Source organism: Rhipicephalus microplus, unplaced genomic scaffold (genome assembly GCF_043290135.1).
Source record: "Rhipicephalus microplus isolate Deutch F79 unplaced genomic scaffold, USDA_Rmic scaffold_13, whole genome shotgun sequence".
Lineage (NCBI taxonomy): Eukaryota > Metazoa > Arthropoda > Arachnida > Ixodida > Ixodidae > Rhipicephalus > Rhipicephalus microplus.
Window position 1 is genome coordinate 32,553,564 of NW_027464586.1, and position 13,555 is coordinate 32,567,118.

Sequence of the window (13,555 nt, forward strand, 5' to 3'; positions counted from 1 at the left end):
TTCTGTAGAGATTGTGCTCTCTGACGTCTTATTTGAATTTGTTGGTCCAGTTGCGGCTTGACTAAATGGTAGAGCAGTAGAGGTGGCGCTGTCGTTTCGGGCTTGCGCAGTCTTTGAGGTCAAATGATGGTACCGACACCGCTGCCGACGCCGGACTGTTTCGGGAGAATTCCTTTGGGTCGAATTGTCTGTGACCATTTGCTTAAGCACTGCGTGCTCCTTCTTAATTTGAGGGCAGTATTTCGATGAGGCAGAGTGTGAGCCATTACAGTTACCGCATTTAAGCAATGTGGACTGACACGCATCTTCCGAATGGGACTCTGTGCACCGGGGGCACCGTAGCGAGTTTGGGCGTACGCCCTTGACGTAACCCAGTTTAAAGCACTGGTGGAATTTACGTGGCCTTTGCACAAAAGCGCGAACAGGATGTCGAAAATGTCCGACTTTGACATGGGATGGTTTGCAATCGCCTTTGAAGACCAGTTTCACACAGCCTGATTTCCCAAGGCGGTGTACCTGAGTGATGACACCACCCTCATTTGCCGGTTTGATCAGGCTGGGCAAGTCAGCGTCAGGAATCGCAATGTCTACGTCGTATATCACACCAGCTATGGGTGAGTTGTCAATTGGTGTAAAGGGCGACACTTTGATGCCACCAGGCTCAGTCACTTGTTTGAGTGGTCCAAGCACATTCAAGTGGATTACGTCTATGGCGAGTATATTTTTTTCGCGTATTTACTCTGATTTCCTTGATTCCATTAGGTACCACACGTTCCAAAAAAGGGGAGTGTGCTTGCCTGTTCAGTAGTTGCAGGTTTTCTGGGGACTCTTCTGGCACAAAGACGATGACGAGTGGCCAGCGTCCATGCCTTGACTTCATACTCGCTGTACTCGCAGAAGTGGGCGAGGCTGCGTTGACGATTTTCTTCTTCGCCTTCTTGCTCCAGGCAGGAATTAAATCATCGTCGGATGATTCATCTTCCGATGCGACTGAGTACAGCTCTGTGTCCTCGCTGTGACTGAGTGAAATTTCTCTCTTCCTCGCGGTGGCGAGCCGAGATGACTGCTGGCCAGGCGGTCCTCCGGAAGGCCCCACGCCCATGGCCGTAAGACGCGGAGCCGAGGCACCAGACAAAACTGAAGGTTTTACCTAACAAATTGGAGAGCACAGTGAGAAGCGCTTGGATACCCTAACACTTCGTCGTAAAAAGTCGCATATACACTTTAATTGTAGCATTTATGTCATCATCATCATCGTCATCAGCCTGACTACGTCCACTTCAGGACAAAGGCCTCCTCCATGTTCCGCCAGTTAACCCGGTCCTGTGCTTGCTGCTGCCAATTTATACCCGGAAACTTCTTAATCTCATCTGCCCACCTAACCTTCTGTCTCCCCCTAACCCGCTTGCCTTCTCTTGAAATCCAGTTAGTTACCTTTAACGACCAGCGGTTATCCTGTCTACGCGCTACATGATCGGCCGATGTTCATTTCTTCTTCTTGATTTCAGCTATGATATCCTTAACCCCTGTTTGTTCCCTAATCCTTTCTGCTCTCTTCTTGTCTCTTAAGGTTACACCTTCCATTTTTCTTTCCATTTCTCGCTGCGTCGTCCTCAATTCAAGCTGAATCCTCTTTGTAAGTCTCCAGGTTTCTGGTTCGAAACTAAGTACCGGCAAGATACAGCTGTTATATACCTTTCTCTTGAGGGATAGTGGCAATCTACCTGTCATAATTTGAGAGTGCTTGCCAAATGTGCTCCACCCCATTCTTATTCTTCTAGTCACTTCTATCTCGTGGTTCGGCTCCGCGGTTATTACCTGCCGTAAGTAGACATAGTCTTTTACAACTTGAAGTTCACTCTTACCTATCTCGAAGCGCTCCTCTTTTCCGAGGTTGTTGTACATTACTTTCGTTTTCTGAAGATTAATTTTCAGACCCCAATGCTATTCACCGCGTGCTTACAGGAGGTTTTCAGAAGCCTAGAATGGGAACAGTGAGGAATCAGACAGAGTTAATGGAGAGTACCTTAGTAACCTGTGCTTCGCCGATGACATTGCATTGCTGAGTAACTCAGGGGACGAATTGCAACTCATGATTACGGAGTTAGACAAGGAGCATTTATGTAGTAGCTGTATCGCCTCCCGCTAATGTAAATCTAAACCCCAATTAACCCTTTGATGCACCCTTTACGTTACCTCTCTCCAGCACTCCACACTTAGTTACACGCCCAACCACTCTGACTCCAAATGGCATTGATGTATGAATATCGCACCTCTCTGGGAGGATGTTAAACCACGATCTCCTGGAGTGGGGCTTCACCGCGTGCTACTTAAAACATTATTGTAACTCAAAAACCAACTAGTGAACAAGTTTCTTTTCTGAACAGCTAGATATACACCAAAACAGCGTTACGTGACGTGACTGACTGTATGAAGAACTAGAGTATGAAAATTAAGATATTCATGTGATATACGGTAGGAATTGCATGCCGAGGTCCTGGTGCACTTGTGACCAATTCGCTGGCTACATATAGAGTGAAATTAGTATTGCGTGATGCTACTAAGTGTATGATGAGTGTTAATAGGAAGAGCTGGTATGAAAATCTTGGCATTCATATCATGTACAGCATGAGTCGTATGAAAACGCCTTGTGCACCTCGTGTTCACGTCGCTAGATAGATATACTATAAAATTAGTATTGCATGACGTTACTTACTGTTTGACAAAAGTGCATAAAAAGAGGTAGTTTAAAAATCATGGTATTTATCGCATAAACAGCATAAATTGCCTTCCGCGCTTCTTGTGCGCCTCTGGTGATGTCGCTAGCTGGATATGCAGCAAGTGTTACTTACTGTATGATGTTAGTTTATGATGAACATCAATCAGAAGAGCTAGTAAGAAAATAATGAAACTCATGTCATGAGCAGCATGCATTGCTGCCTCTGTGCGTTTGTGGCCATGTCACCAGGTTTATGTACACCAAAACTGGTATTGAACGATGTGACTGCACAACCAACTTAAATGCTCAGTCCCAAAATGCAAATAAGAATACACATGTCATGTGCTTGGTCCCTGCTTGCTGCGTCTCATTAAATTTATTCCCACAATGTGTTGTGTCTGCCCATTGTTTTGCCCTGCAAATTGCGTGGCGCGTAAGATTGCTTGCCGCCGCTCGTTGTGGCAAATGGTATGTGAATTCCTAAATTGTAATTGCAAAATCCCGGTGTTACGACGAAAATAATCTTTTAAGGTAGCCAGAGGCAAGCATCGTTTCTCATTTTAAAGCGCCTTCTAATCAAAATGTTTTAAAAGTGAGTCACAGTGGCCACCAAAAATCTCGTCAGCGCTAACTTGACGGCCTGGTTTGGATCGGCACTATCTTCCAGCGATATAACAAAAAAATTGCTCGGCGTGAGCGAACGAGGGGGAAAACTTTTGACATATAATCACTGCTCTCCCCTGGTCATTGCGGCTAGGGTGATCGGTAATTTTTTTCGCCAGTTATTCGCAACATATAAATTGTAGTTTCTTGCCTCGTGCGAAACGGCCTTAAGCTTTATGTACCCTCGAGTGGCAAAAATGGCATTGTGCGCGCAGCAAACGCTTTCGCAGCTCACGCGTGCGTTCGTGCTTCCACTTGGTTTTACGCGGCGCGGCCACGATACGAAGATCCACGATTCGTCTCGTTGCGTTTGATGCTTTCTGGCGAGACCATGCCCTGTTGGTGATTCAATTCGCTTCCCATATTTGCTATCTGTGGCTGCTTTTCTGACGATCTTGACCGTGGCTCGAACTGTGTAGCAAAGGGGTGGACAAGCTATTCATGTCAACGGCCTATTGTCATGCAAAGCCTCTGTGATATCACGCCCAGCGCGAAACTATTCAGTTTCCGAAGACATGCATTGTAAGTCTTCACGTGCGTGGTTTGCGTGTAAATCCGTGGTGCTGCAGGAAAGTATTGGCAACCCTAGCGCAGTATTCGGCTACTACCTTCCACCTGAATATGCCATTCAACCTTCGGTCCTCAGTCTTCTGCGGCTGCGAAGCAACTCACCCTGGCGGTGGTGAGATGTATAACGCAGTAGAGATGCTGAGATTCTTTATACCCGTGCAGGCCGCCATTGGAACCTAAAGTTGTCAATGTTTAACGCTGGAATCTCATCTAGTGAGCCAAGTCAAGCTGTGCTATTCGAAGGAGGAACTAGTTGGTGTATGATGGCATGCCATAGGGCTCATTGAGCTTATAAGAACAAATGAGGCCTATACTATGCTACAAAATGAACTCGGCCGTTGCTATCAAGGCTTGGCTGACAGACGAGAACTTATCCACAGAAATATAGCTGGTAGTACAGAGGAAGACTTTAGCATAAATGAAAGGGGAGCCTATAATATAATCAAACTAAATAAAATATAAAATATGAAGCTGGTACAGGCCTACGCACCTACATTCAGTCAGCATGACGTATTAGTTGAAAGCTTCTATGATGTCAAGGAATCGACAATGAGTAAGATAAAAAAATCACAGCATATTTTTGGAGTGAATGATGGTGAGTGGGGCGAAGCGTCCATCAGTTCATCCGCGCTTCCGTTTGTTCGTTCTTTCTTGCTTCCGTCCGTGCGACCGTCCATGCGTTTGTCCGTGCGTCCATCTATCCCAATGTGCGTCTGTCCATGCGTCTGCCCATGCGTATGTCCGTACGTCCGTCCCTACGTTCATCCGTGCATCCGTCCTTGCGTGCATCCGTCCATCTAGTGACCACTCCAAGTACAACCATCTCACATTTTTTTCATCATATATTCAACATATAGAAGTACCGCCATCCAGCGGATCTTCCAAGGACTAAACGAGAGGTGGCTATCTGCTACTACGACGGCGACTACTAATACTACCACATATATCACGGACGCACGACCCACAACTTAAGAAGCTTCGCCACTAAAATACAGTATATTATACTGACGGGCGACATTGATGCCAAGGTAGGCGAGAAAGAGGCTGGAGACCAGGCAGTAGGGAATTATGTCGTCAGCAGTAGAAATGCCAGAGGAGAGTCATCAAGTGAATTTGCGGAACGTGATCATTTAAGGATTGTGAATACCTTCTACCGAAAACGAGTGAACCGTAAGTAGATATGGAAGAGCCGTAATTAGGATAGTAAGAACGAAATACACTTTATATTGAGTTCACACTCAAGCATCGTGCAGGATCTGGAAGTGCTTAGAAGGTACGAGGAAGTGACCATAGAATGATAAGGTATCGAATTCGCCTAGATTCGGAAGAAGGAACGACAGAAGCTGATACGCTCGAAGACAATTGATGAGCTAGCATTGAGAGGAAAAGTACAAAAATTGAGGGTCTGTTTCCAGAACAAAGACTTGGCTGTTATCGAGAATACCAGCATTCGCATTGGGGCAATGAATGATAATTTGACTTGGAAAATTACGGAATGTGCAGTGGACGTTCGAGGTGCAGTAGTTAGACAGGACATCAGCAAGATGTCTTAGGAGACAAAGAACATTTTTAAAAAACGTCATAGCACAAAAGCTTCAATCGCAAAAGGCAAAACAGAACTGGCAGAGCTTTCGAAGCTGATTATTAAGCGTAACGTACCCGATATGAAAAGGTATGACATTCAGAGAAAAGAACATGCTCTAAAGAATGGAGGAAGCGTCAAAGTGGTGAAGGGGAAGCGTGGCATACGCATAGACAAGATGTATGCACCAAAGGACAAGGAAGGAAAAGAAAGTACCGATATGGATAGGATAGTTGAAGTAGCGGAGTATATTTACAGAATCTGTACAGTAGCTGGGACAACCACAACTATAATGCAAGAACTAGCAGTAACACAGATGGCATCCCACAAGTAACAACAGAAGTCAGGAAAGCCTTGCAGGGAGTGCAAGAGGCAAACTTTTTGGTAAGGATCAGGTAACATCAGATGTGCTCAAAAGCGGGCGAGATGTAAGAAAAACTAGTCACCCTGTTTAAGAAGTGTCTCCTGATGGCAAGGTGCCAGAATCTCGCAAGAAGGCTAACATAATCTTAATGCATAGGAGAGATGACGACAAGGACTTGAAGAGTTACAGGCCGATCAGCTTGCTCTCCGTCGTATACAAGCTACTTAGAAGAGTAAATACTGAACAGAATTAGGACAACCTTAGCACTCAATTAATCAAAAAAGAAAAAGCACAGTCTGGAACAGGCTGTGATCGATCACATACTACTAGTGTCGTATAGGAAATTTCTCAGAATACTCCCAGCTATAACACACAACCTTCATTGATTCCAAGAAGAAATTTCATTCAGTAGTGATATCGGCAGCCATGCACACCGCAAAAACACGGCGTTGACAAAGCGTACATGAACATCCTGGAAAAAACCTGCAGGGGATCAATTGCCACCATAGTGCTCCAAAAGTAAAGCGACAGAATAGCGACTAAGAAGGCTGTCAGACAAGGCGATAGGATGTCCCCAGTGCTATTTACCGCGTGCTTACAGGAGGTTTTAGAAGCGTAGAGTAGGAAGAGTTATGGATTAAGAGTTACTGGAGGGTATCTTAGTAACCTGCGTGTCGCCGTTGACATTGCATTGCTGAGTAGCTCAGGCGACGATTTACAGTTAATGTTTACTGAATTAGACAAGAAGAGTAAAAAGGTAGGCCTTAAAATAATCTGCACAAAACGAAAGTAATGTGCAGCAACCTCAGAAGAGAACAGCGCTTCAAGATGGGTAGCAGTGCACTTGAGGCTGTAAAAACGTACCTCTACTTCGGACACGTGGTAACCGTGGAGCCGCACCAATACATTGAAGTAACTACAACAATAAGATTGGGGTGGCGCGTATTCGGCAAGCATTCTAAAATAATGACTGGTAGATTGCCACTATCCCTCAAGAAGAAGGTATACAACACCTGCTTCTTGCCAGTACTTACTTAGGAGCAGAAACTTGGAGGCTCGCAAAAAAGGTCGAGCTCAAATTGAGAGCGACGCAGCGAGCGTGAAAAGGAAAATGGTAGGTGTAACTTTACGAGACAAGAGGAGACCAGAGTAGATCAGGGAAAAAACTGAGGTTAAGGATATCATAGTTGAAATCAAGAAGAGGAAATGAACATGGGCCGGGCTTGTAGCTCGTAGGTGGGATAACTTACTGGTCATTAAGGGTAAATGACCGGATTCCCAGAGAAAAAAGCGGGTGAGGTGGAGACAGAAACTTAGCTGGACAGATGAGATTAGGAAGTTTCTTTGCGGGTATAAAGGGGCAGCAGCAGGCACAGGATCGAGTTGACTGGCTGGACATGGGAGATGCCTTTGTCCTGCAATTGGTGTGGTGAGGCGTATGATGATGATGATGCCGGGTAGGATGACTTTGTAGCTAGCGTCTTCGTCAAGGAACGGGGCTGGTGATGCTCGGCTTGCGGCCGATACGCTGTTCTCACCAGAGATTATTTTGGTACACAGCCGATCCACAAGGTTCTTGTGGTCACGCGCAGCACAGTCACCGCGAACGATGGAAGAAGGGATTTTCAGAGTATCTTCTAAGAAATTTAGAAAACCCTTAAGCTTCACATTCAAGAGGTTTTCAAATAGGGGCATGATCTACCTATTTCAACTAATTAGAACATGCTTTTAATTGTATGATGTTACTCAAGAAGTCTAAATTGGGGATTACTACAAAGTATTCGATAGGAAGAGGTTTATCTACAGGCTTTATTTGCCCCATTGCCTTCAGGTGGCAGCAGTCGGTTTTCGCACTTGGATTGATGTACCCTACGATTACTGAGAACATCAACCACCTGTGCATATTGATCAGGATCGCGTAATCCTTGCTTGTATTTGGCACGATGTCGTGTCTTTACTACGTCAGATCGCGGCGTATGAAAACTAATAATTTGCTTTTAGGTTGATCGCTGCGAGACGACATTGGCATATATACAGATATGCGGAACTTCGAATGTATATTTGGTTCGCAAAAAACAATAACTGAAAGTTGGTACTTAGAAGCTCATTATCTGAAGTCCAAAAGGCGGCCCCGCATACCTCAAGCAGTCCATTGCATAAAAAGCGACTGCGCCTGCGCTCTTCAAACGTCGATGCCATATTCGTCCATTCGCTTGTTGAAGAACCACTGGAAGCGCATCCAACACCTTCAGCAGCTGCACAGCAGCATTAGCAGCGGGAGTATATTATGCCGCCAAGCGTGCACTACACCTTCTGTAATGCTGGCGGCTCGCGCTCCGCTTTTCGTGTTTCATTTAACTTCAATTAAGCATAAGGTATCAGCCTCGCCGAAAACCTCATCAGTAAGTTTGTTCCTTTATTTAGCTACCCTTGATATGACGTTTTTTGAAGTAGTTCTGCAATCTATCGCATGAGCTATGCGAATCAGTTACTGAGAAGTATAGAGAAGCATGTAACAACCGTGTGCACGCTGCAGGTCTCCAAATGAAGTCACCCTGAACCAGTGGCACGTGGTGCGTGTGACGCGCACTCGCCGAGAAGGATCTTTACAGCTGGATGATGGACCCACAGTGCACGGAGAATCGAGTGTAAGTAGCTGCCAAGTTCTCGAACAACGTTCTTATTGTAATTGTTGCGCTCTGATGGATCCCAGTGCATTACAGTCTGTTTTTTTTGTTTTTCTTTTTTTTTGAAGTTACAATTCACAGAGTTCTTGCGATCACCTCACTCTTTCTTGGTGGGGATTGTTAGCTACCACACCTCAGCTGTTCTGATCAGTAGATCCTAATGTCACGATATTACAGTACCTCTATCGTTTAACACTTCTGGTTAGCATCCACGTGCTTAGGATAATCGCTGGAGTTCGATACCTCAACAGTACATGTTCGTGTTGCATCTCGGGAGTCTTCCTCGGAATACGCTGCTTCTTCGTCAACCTTACATCTTTATGCCTTCAAGTATTTGCTGAGTTCTCACTACGACGCTGTATTCGCGGCTACGACACGTACAAGATGGGGTGACTTAATATCACAAATAGGAAAACGTGTGAAATTGTTAAACTAGTTGAACTTTTTATTAAATAAATTAACAAGAACGGCGGGAGTATCAAGATGGATGCTTGCAATAAAAAAATTCACTGCATATCCACGGAGTGAGTGATGATGAGTTGGCAAAGCACTGATGATCGTGCGGTAAATATGAATCCCCATACATCGCCCCTTCGACGTTATATAATGAGTGAGAATGTTTGTGTTCTTGGTAAAGTTCTTATCAAACCACAAACGATCGCACACTTCACAGCTTTGTCCGAAGCTGCGGTCGAGGAATTCGCGCCTTAAGCGCGCGTCAGGGTCATTCGTGTAGGGGAGCGTAGGCTTGTTGCGTTTAGCCTCAGTTTCCCGTGCTCTAAACTCCAGGCCCGCTTGCCTTCCTTGTCGTTTCACCGCCACTTGCCGCGCTCCCACCGCATCTGGTTCGGCTTTCTTTCCTTGTCGTTTCGCCGCCCCTTCACGAGCTCTCACCTGCGGGGTCGTTTGACGAAGTTTTCGCGCCGCATCCGCTTTGCGTTCCCTCAATGCATGCTGTCAAGCTTCGTCTTCGTTCATGGCGAGTGACACGGTCGCAGTGCGAAAGAAATGAAGTGTGCACCGGAAGCGCTTCTAACGGTCGCCATTCAAAGCTGACCCTAGCAGTGCCACTAAAAGGCGCATCTGTAATTAGATGGCTACGCCGGGTGCACGCTGCAAGCTCTGCCCTAATCACCCCTAAATATTGGTACAGAGTGGCTGTGTGCTGATGTTTCTACAAGTGGACTTGTCTTCATAGCTACAATTCATCCTTAGCGCTGTTATGTTTTACAAAAAATCCGGACAGCGGTCAAAATCAGTAAAGGTGAATGATGATTAGTGGGTGAAGCTCCGTGGAAATATATGGGAGCTCCCCACACATTGTTCATTCGAACATTCAAATGTGTGTAAAGCACATAAAATGTTATTTTATTGTATATGGTGCAGGCTGCGTTTTGTCTTTATTAAGATTCTCTCATGCTATCATATTGCCATGGGCATGGAACGAGATTGAGCCATGCCAATGCGAGTATGTGCCATTTTGTGAAAATGAAGAGGACTGGTTGTTGTGCTCGTTGTGTAACGTTCGGTTCGGTTCGACGTCCAGTGCTGCGGCTCCTGCGAGCAGACGTTGTGGTCTTTCCATAATCACGTGAAATTTTCTGATGTAGGTGCTGGATAGTGTTGTATGAACTGCAATCAGCAGCAAGATCCTGACACTAGTCGCGACTTGGAAGAACCAGCTGACCTACGGTGTAGCAGGCGACAACTAGACTTACCACCTGAATTTCGACCATTTCCACAACTCGGCAGAACTATGGCAAGTGCGAAAATACAAACCGAAGAGACATCGATGCTGCCTCCTCGATGGTTCTTCAACGCCCCGCGAACCCCGAAGCCGTTCCACGGTGACCCTTAAGAGGACGTCAACGAATGGCTTGTTGACTACAACCGTTGCGCCAGCGTCAACGAGTCGATCGAGCAGCGAAAGCTTCGGTACGTCTACTTTTACCTCGAGGACTCTGCGCGCACTTGGTTGGAAAATCATGAAGCCGCTATGACAACCTGACCAGAGATTTGCTGGCAGTTGCGGAATACCTTCCGAAGTTCTGACCGAAAGAAGCAAGTGGAACGGCTCCTCAATTCCCGAAATCAGCGTCCGAACGAGAGTGTTGCCATCATCGTTGAGGAAATGTCGCGGCTGTCCAAGCGAGCTAACTCCTCAATGACAGAAGAAGGTGTGCCTCCTGATGCGGGGAGTGAAACAGCAGTTGTTCACTGGACTAGTGCACAACCCCCCCAGCACTGTAGCGGATTGCCTCCGTGAAGCAACGAAGATGGAGAGAATGCTAAGGCAGCGTTCGTATCAGTATGAGCGCCCTGGCAGTCTTTCGTCAGAGTCATCGGCCCTGCGAACACCTGACGCCACGACTATAAAAACCTCATGGAGCTCGTGTGCAGTACTTTGTGCGAGGAGCTGAAAGAGCTGCACGTGGTGTCTTCTCAGCCCCATATTGCTGCTCTAACAGATGTCTTCCGCGAAGGGGTTCGGCAGCTGGTGCAACCCATGATGACTCTACGTTCAGCTAAGGCCCAACCCATGATGGCCCCAGGTCCAGCTGAAGCTCCACTAATAACGTACGCGGAAGAATTACGTACTCCTGCACCGGCTGTTGGCTATCTGTCCCTTCCGTCCACCCTGCAGACGATGCCGTCATTCGATTCAGGACCACCGCAGTACGGCAACCCAACACTTACACGAATATTCTGAGTGTGGCGTGCACCCGCCAACTGGCCGCACAGTTATCACTGTGGTGTACTAGGTCATGTCTACCATGAGTCTGTATACAGGCACATGGGTCTTCCTTGCTTTCGTCCAGATGCTCGTCGACCCAGAGATGGTGAGCGGTCCCGTGCCATCACCGAATACTTGGAGAGCCAGCAGTCCCCAAACCTTTCGCGTCACCAATCCCACTCACCGTCTCCACAGCGCTCAACTTCGCCTAGCCAACAATCGACCTTTGCAGACGTCCTTGCAGGAAGATCGCCTAGATTCACGAGCCCATGCCAGGATGAAAGAAGGGATGGATATGGCTGTACCCTTTAGATCGGGCGTTGGCTAGCGCCACCAAGCCGTAATACTTAATGAACCAAAAACTAGATTTTTTTTCCTTAAAAAGTGAGTTTGAGGATTCGTACTTTGCAGTGAAGAGTTTAATTTTCACTAGTGCCTTGACTTTAGCCACCAATCAGATAACCTCCTTCTAGTTAAGTCTGCCCACTTAAAGTCTATTTTGCCCTCCCGGTCCCTAAACCCCAGTGCTTTGAAAAACTGTACGCCATCATCTTGAACTATAGGGTGAAGCCCTTTACAGAACATTATCAAGTGTTCGGCAGTTTCTTCTTCCTCTCCACACGCACTGCATACTGTGTCTACTCCTTCATATTTAGCCCGATAGGTCTTGGTTCGCAATACTCTCGTCCTGGCCTCAAACAGTAGAGAATTACCCCGAGTATTATCATAGATCCTTTCCTTGGCAATTTCCTGCTTAAAAGTTCGATAGATCTCTAGCGCGGACTTCTTAATCATGCCAATTCTCCACATGTCAGTCCGCGTTTCCTTCACTTTCTTCTTAACCGATAGTTCTTTTTGCTTTAGCCACCAGCTGTTTTCTAAGTATTTACCAGTCAATTTCCTGGTTCGCTTCCTCCATTTTGTATCGACATTCTTCATGCACAAGTAGCTGAAAACCTTCCTAGCCCAATGCTCTTCCCCCATTTCTCTCAATCACTTCTCAAATTTTTTTTTGCTGCTAGCTTCCCTGCCCTCAAATAATGTCCATCCCATATCACCTTGTACTCCCTGATTTGGTGTATTCCCGTGAGCTCTTAAAGCAAGCCTACCTATTCCACGTTGCTTAATTTCTAATCTTGCTTGAACTTCTGATCTCATGCACAAGACCGCATTGCCGAACGTCAGCCCGGGAACCATGACACCTTTTCATATTCCTCTCACAACATCATACCTAATGTAATTCCACAGTGCCCTATTTTTCATCACTGCTGCATTTCTGTTACCTTTAGTCGTCACGTATATTTCGTGTTCCCTCAGGTACTCGGTCCCATTGCTTATCCATACGACCAGATATTTGTATTTATCTGTTATCTCTTGCGTGACTTCCTGTATTCTAAGCTCACTACATTCGTTGTCATTGAAAATCCTGACTGCTGATTTTTCCTAACCTAAAATCTAACCTATCTCCCTCCTTACCGCAGATGTCCATCAATCTCTGCAAATCTTCCTTGTTGTTGGCCATTAGCACTATATTGTCACGTAGCCGCGACGATGAAGGAACGTGCACGACAGAATCGGGAGCAAGCCGCAACAATCTTTTATTTCACTGAGCTGACCTGCGTCCGAAAGAAACAAGTGAACCGCCGTACAGCTGGTGAACCCCGGTATCCACGGCTGCCCTCGGCTTATTCGCGAGGAACGTTTTCCGATAAAACGCAGCACGAAGATAAGTTCACGGATCACGCCTTCATGATGCAGCGCAGATACACACTAGCCACGTGCGCCACAAGCAAAGCGATAAGGATGGCAAGTGTTTGTGGCATTACTCCCCTTTTAAATAAGCATCGGCCCGATTCTTAAAAGAGCAAACATTGAAAACCGAGAACAGTGTCATAAGAACGCACTAGAACAAAAAGGATTGATTTGATTGATATGTGGGGTTTAACGTCCCAAAACCACCATATGATTATGAGAGAACAAAAAGGAAGATCAAAATTCGTAGTTGACATTGCAAACTGTAAGGTCTATTACCGCGTGTAATAAGGTTTAAGGCGCACGACATGCACAAGTTCTGGGTTAGCGCGGCGCCGTTGCGGTGTCGTCGCGCCAACGGGGACAACTTCATAGTCCAGTTCACTAACACGACGTATGACCTTGTAAGGTCCAAAATAACGGCGCAACAACTTTTCGCTGAGTCCTCGGCGGCAAATGGGGGTCCAAATCTACACGCGGTCAC

At 46.2% G+C, this 13,555-nt stretch overlaps 1 protein-coding gene across 5 annotated transcripts in view; it reads left to right on the forward strand.

Annotated features, from left to right (window-relative positions):
• The window catches only part of LOC119164607 (agrin), a 583,580-nt gene that overhangs the window by 530,549 nt on the left and 39,476 nt on the right, over positions 1 to 13,555 (forward strand). For all 5 annotated transcript variants that reach the window (XM_075882719.1, XM_075882720.1, XM_075882722.1 and 2 more), the window contains one exon: positions 8,435 to 8,546. In XM_075882719.1, coding sequence (XP_075738834.1) covers positions 8,435 to 8,546 — 112 coding nt within the window. The remainder of the gene's footprint in view (positions 1 to 8,434; positions 8,547 to 13,555) is intronic.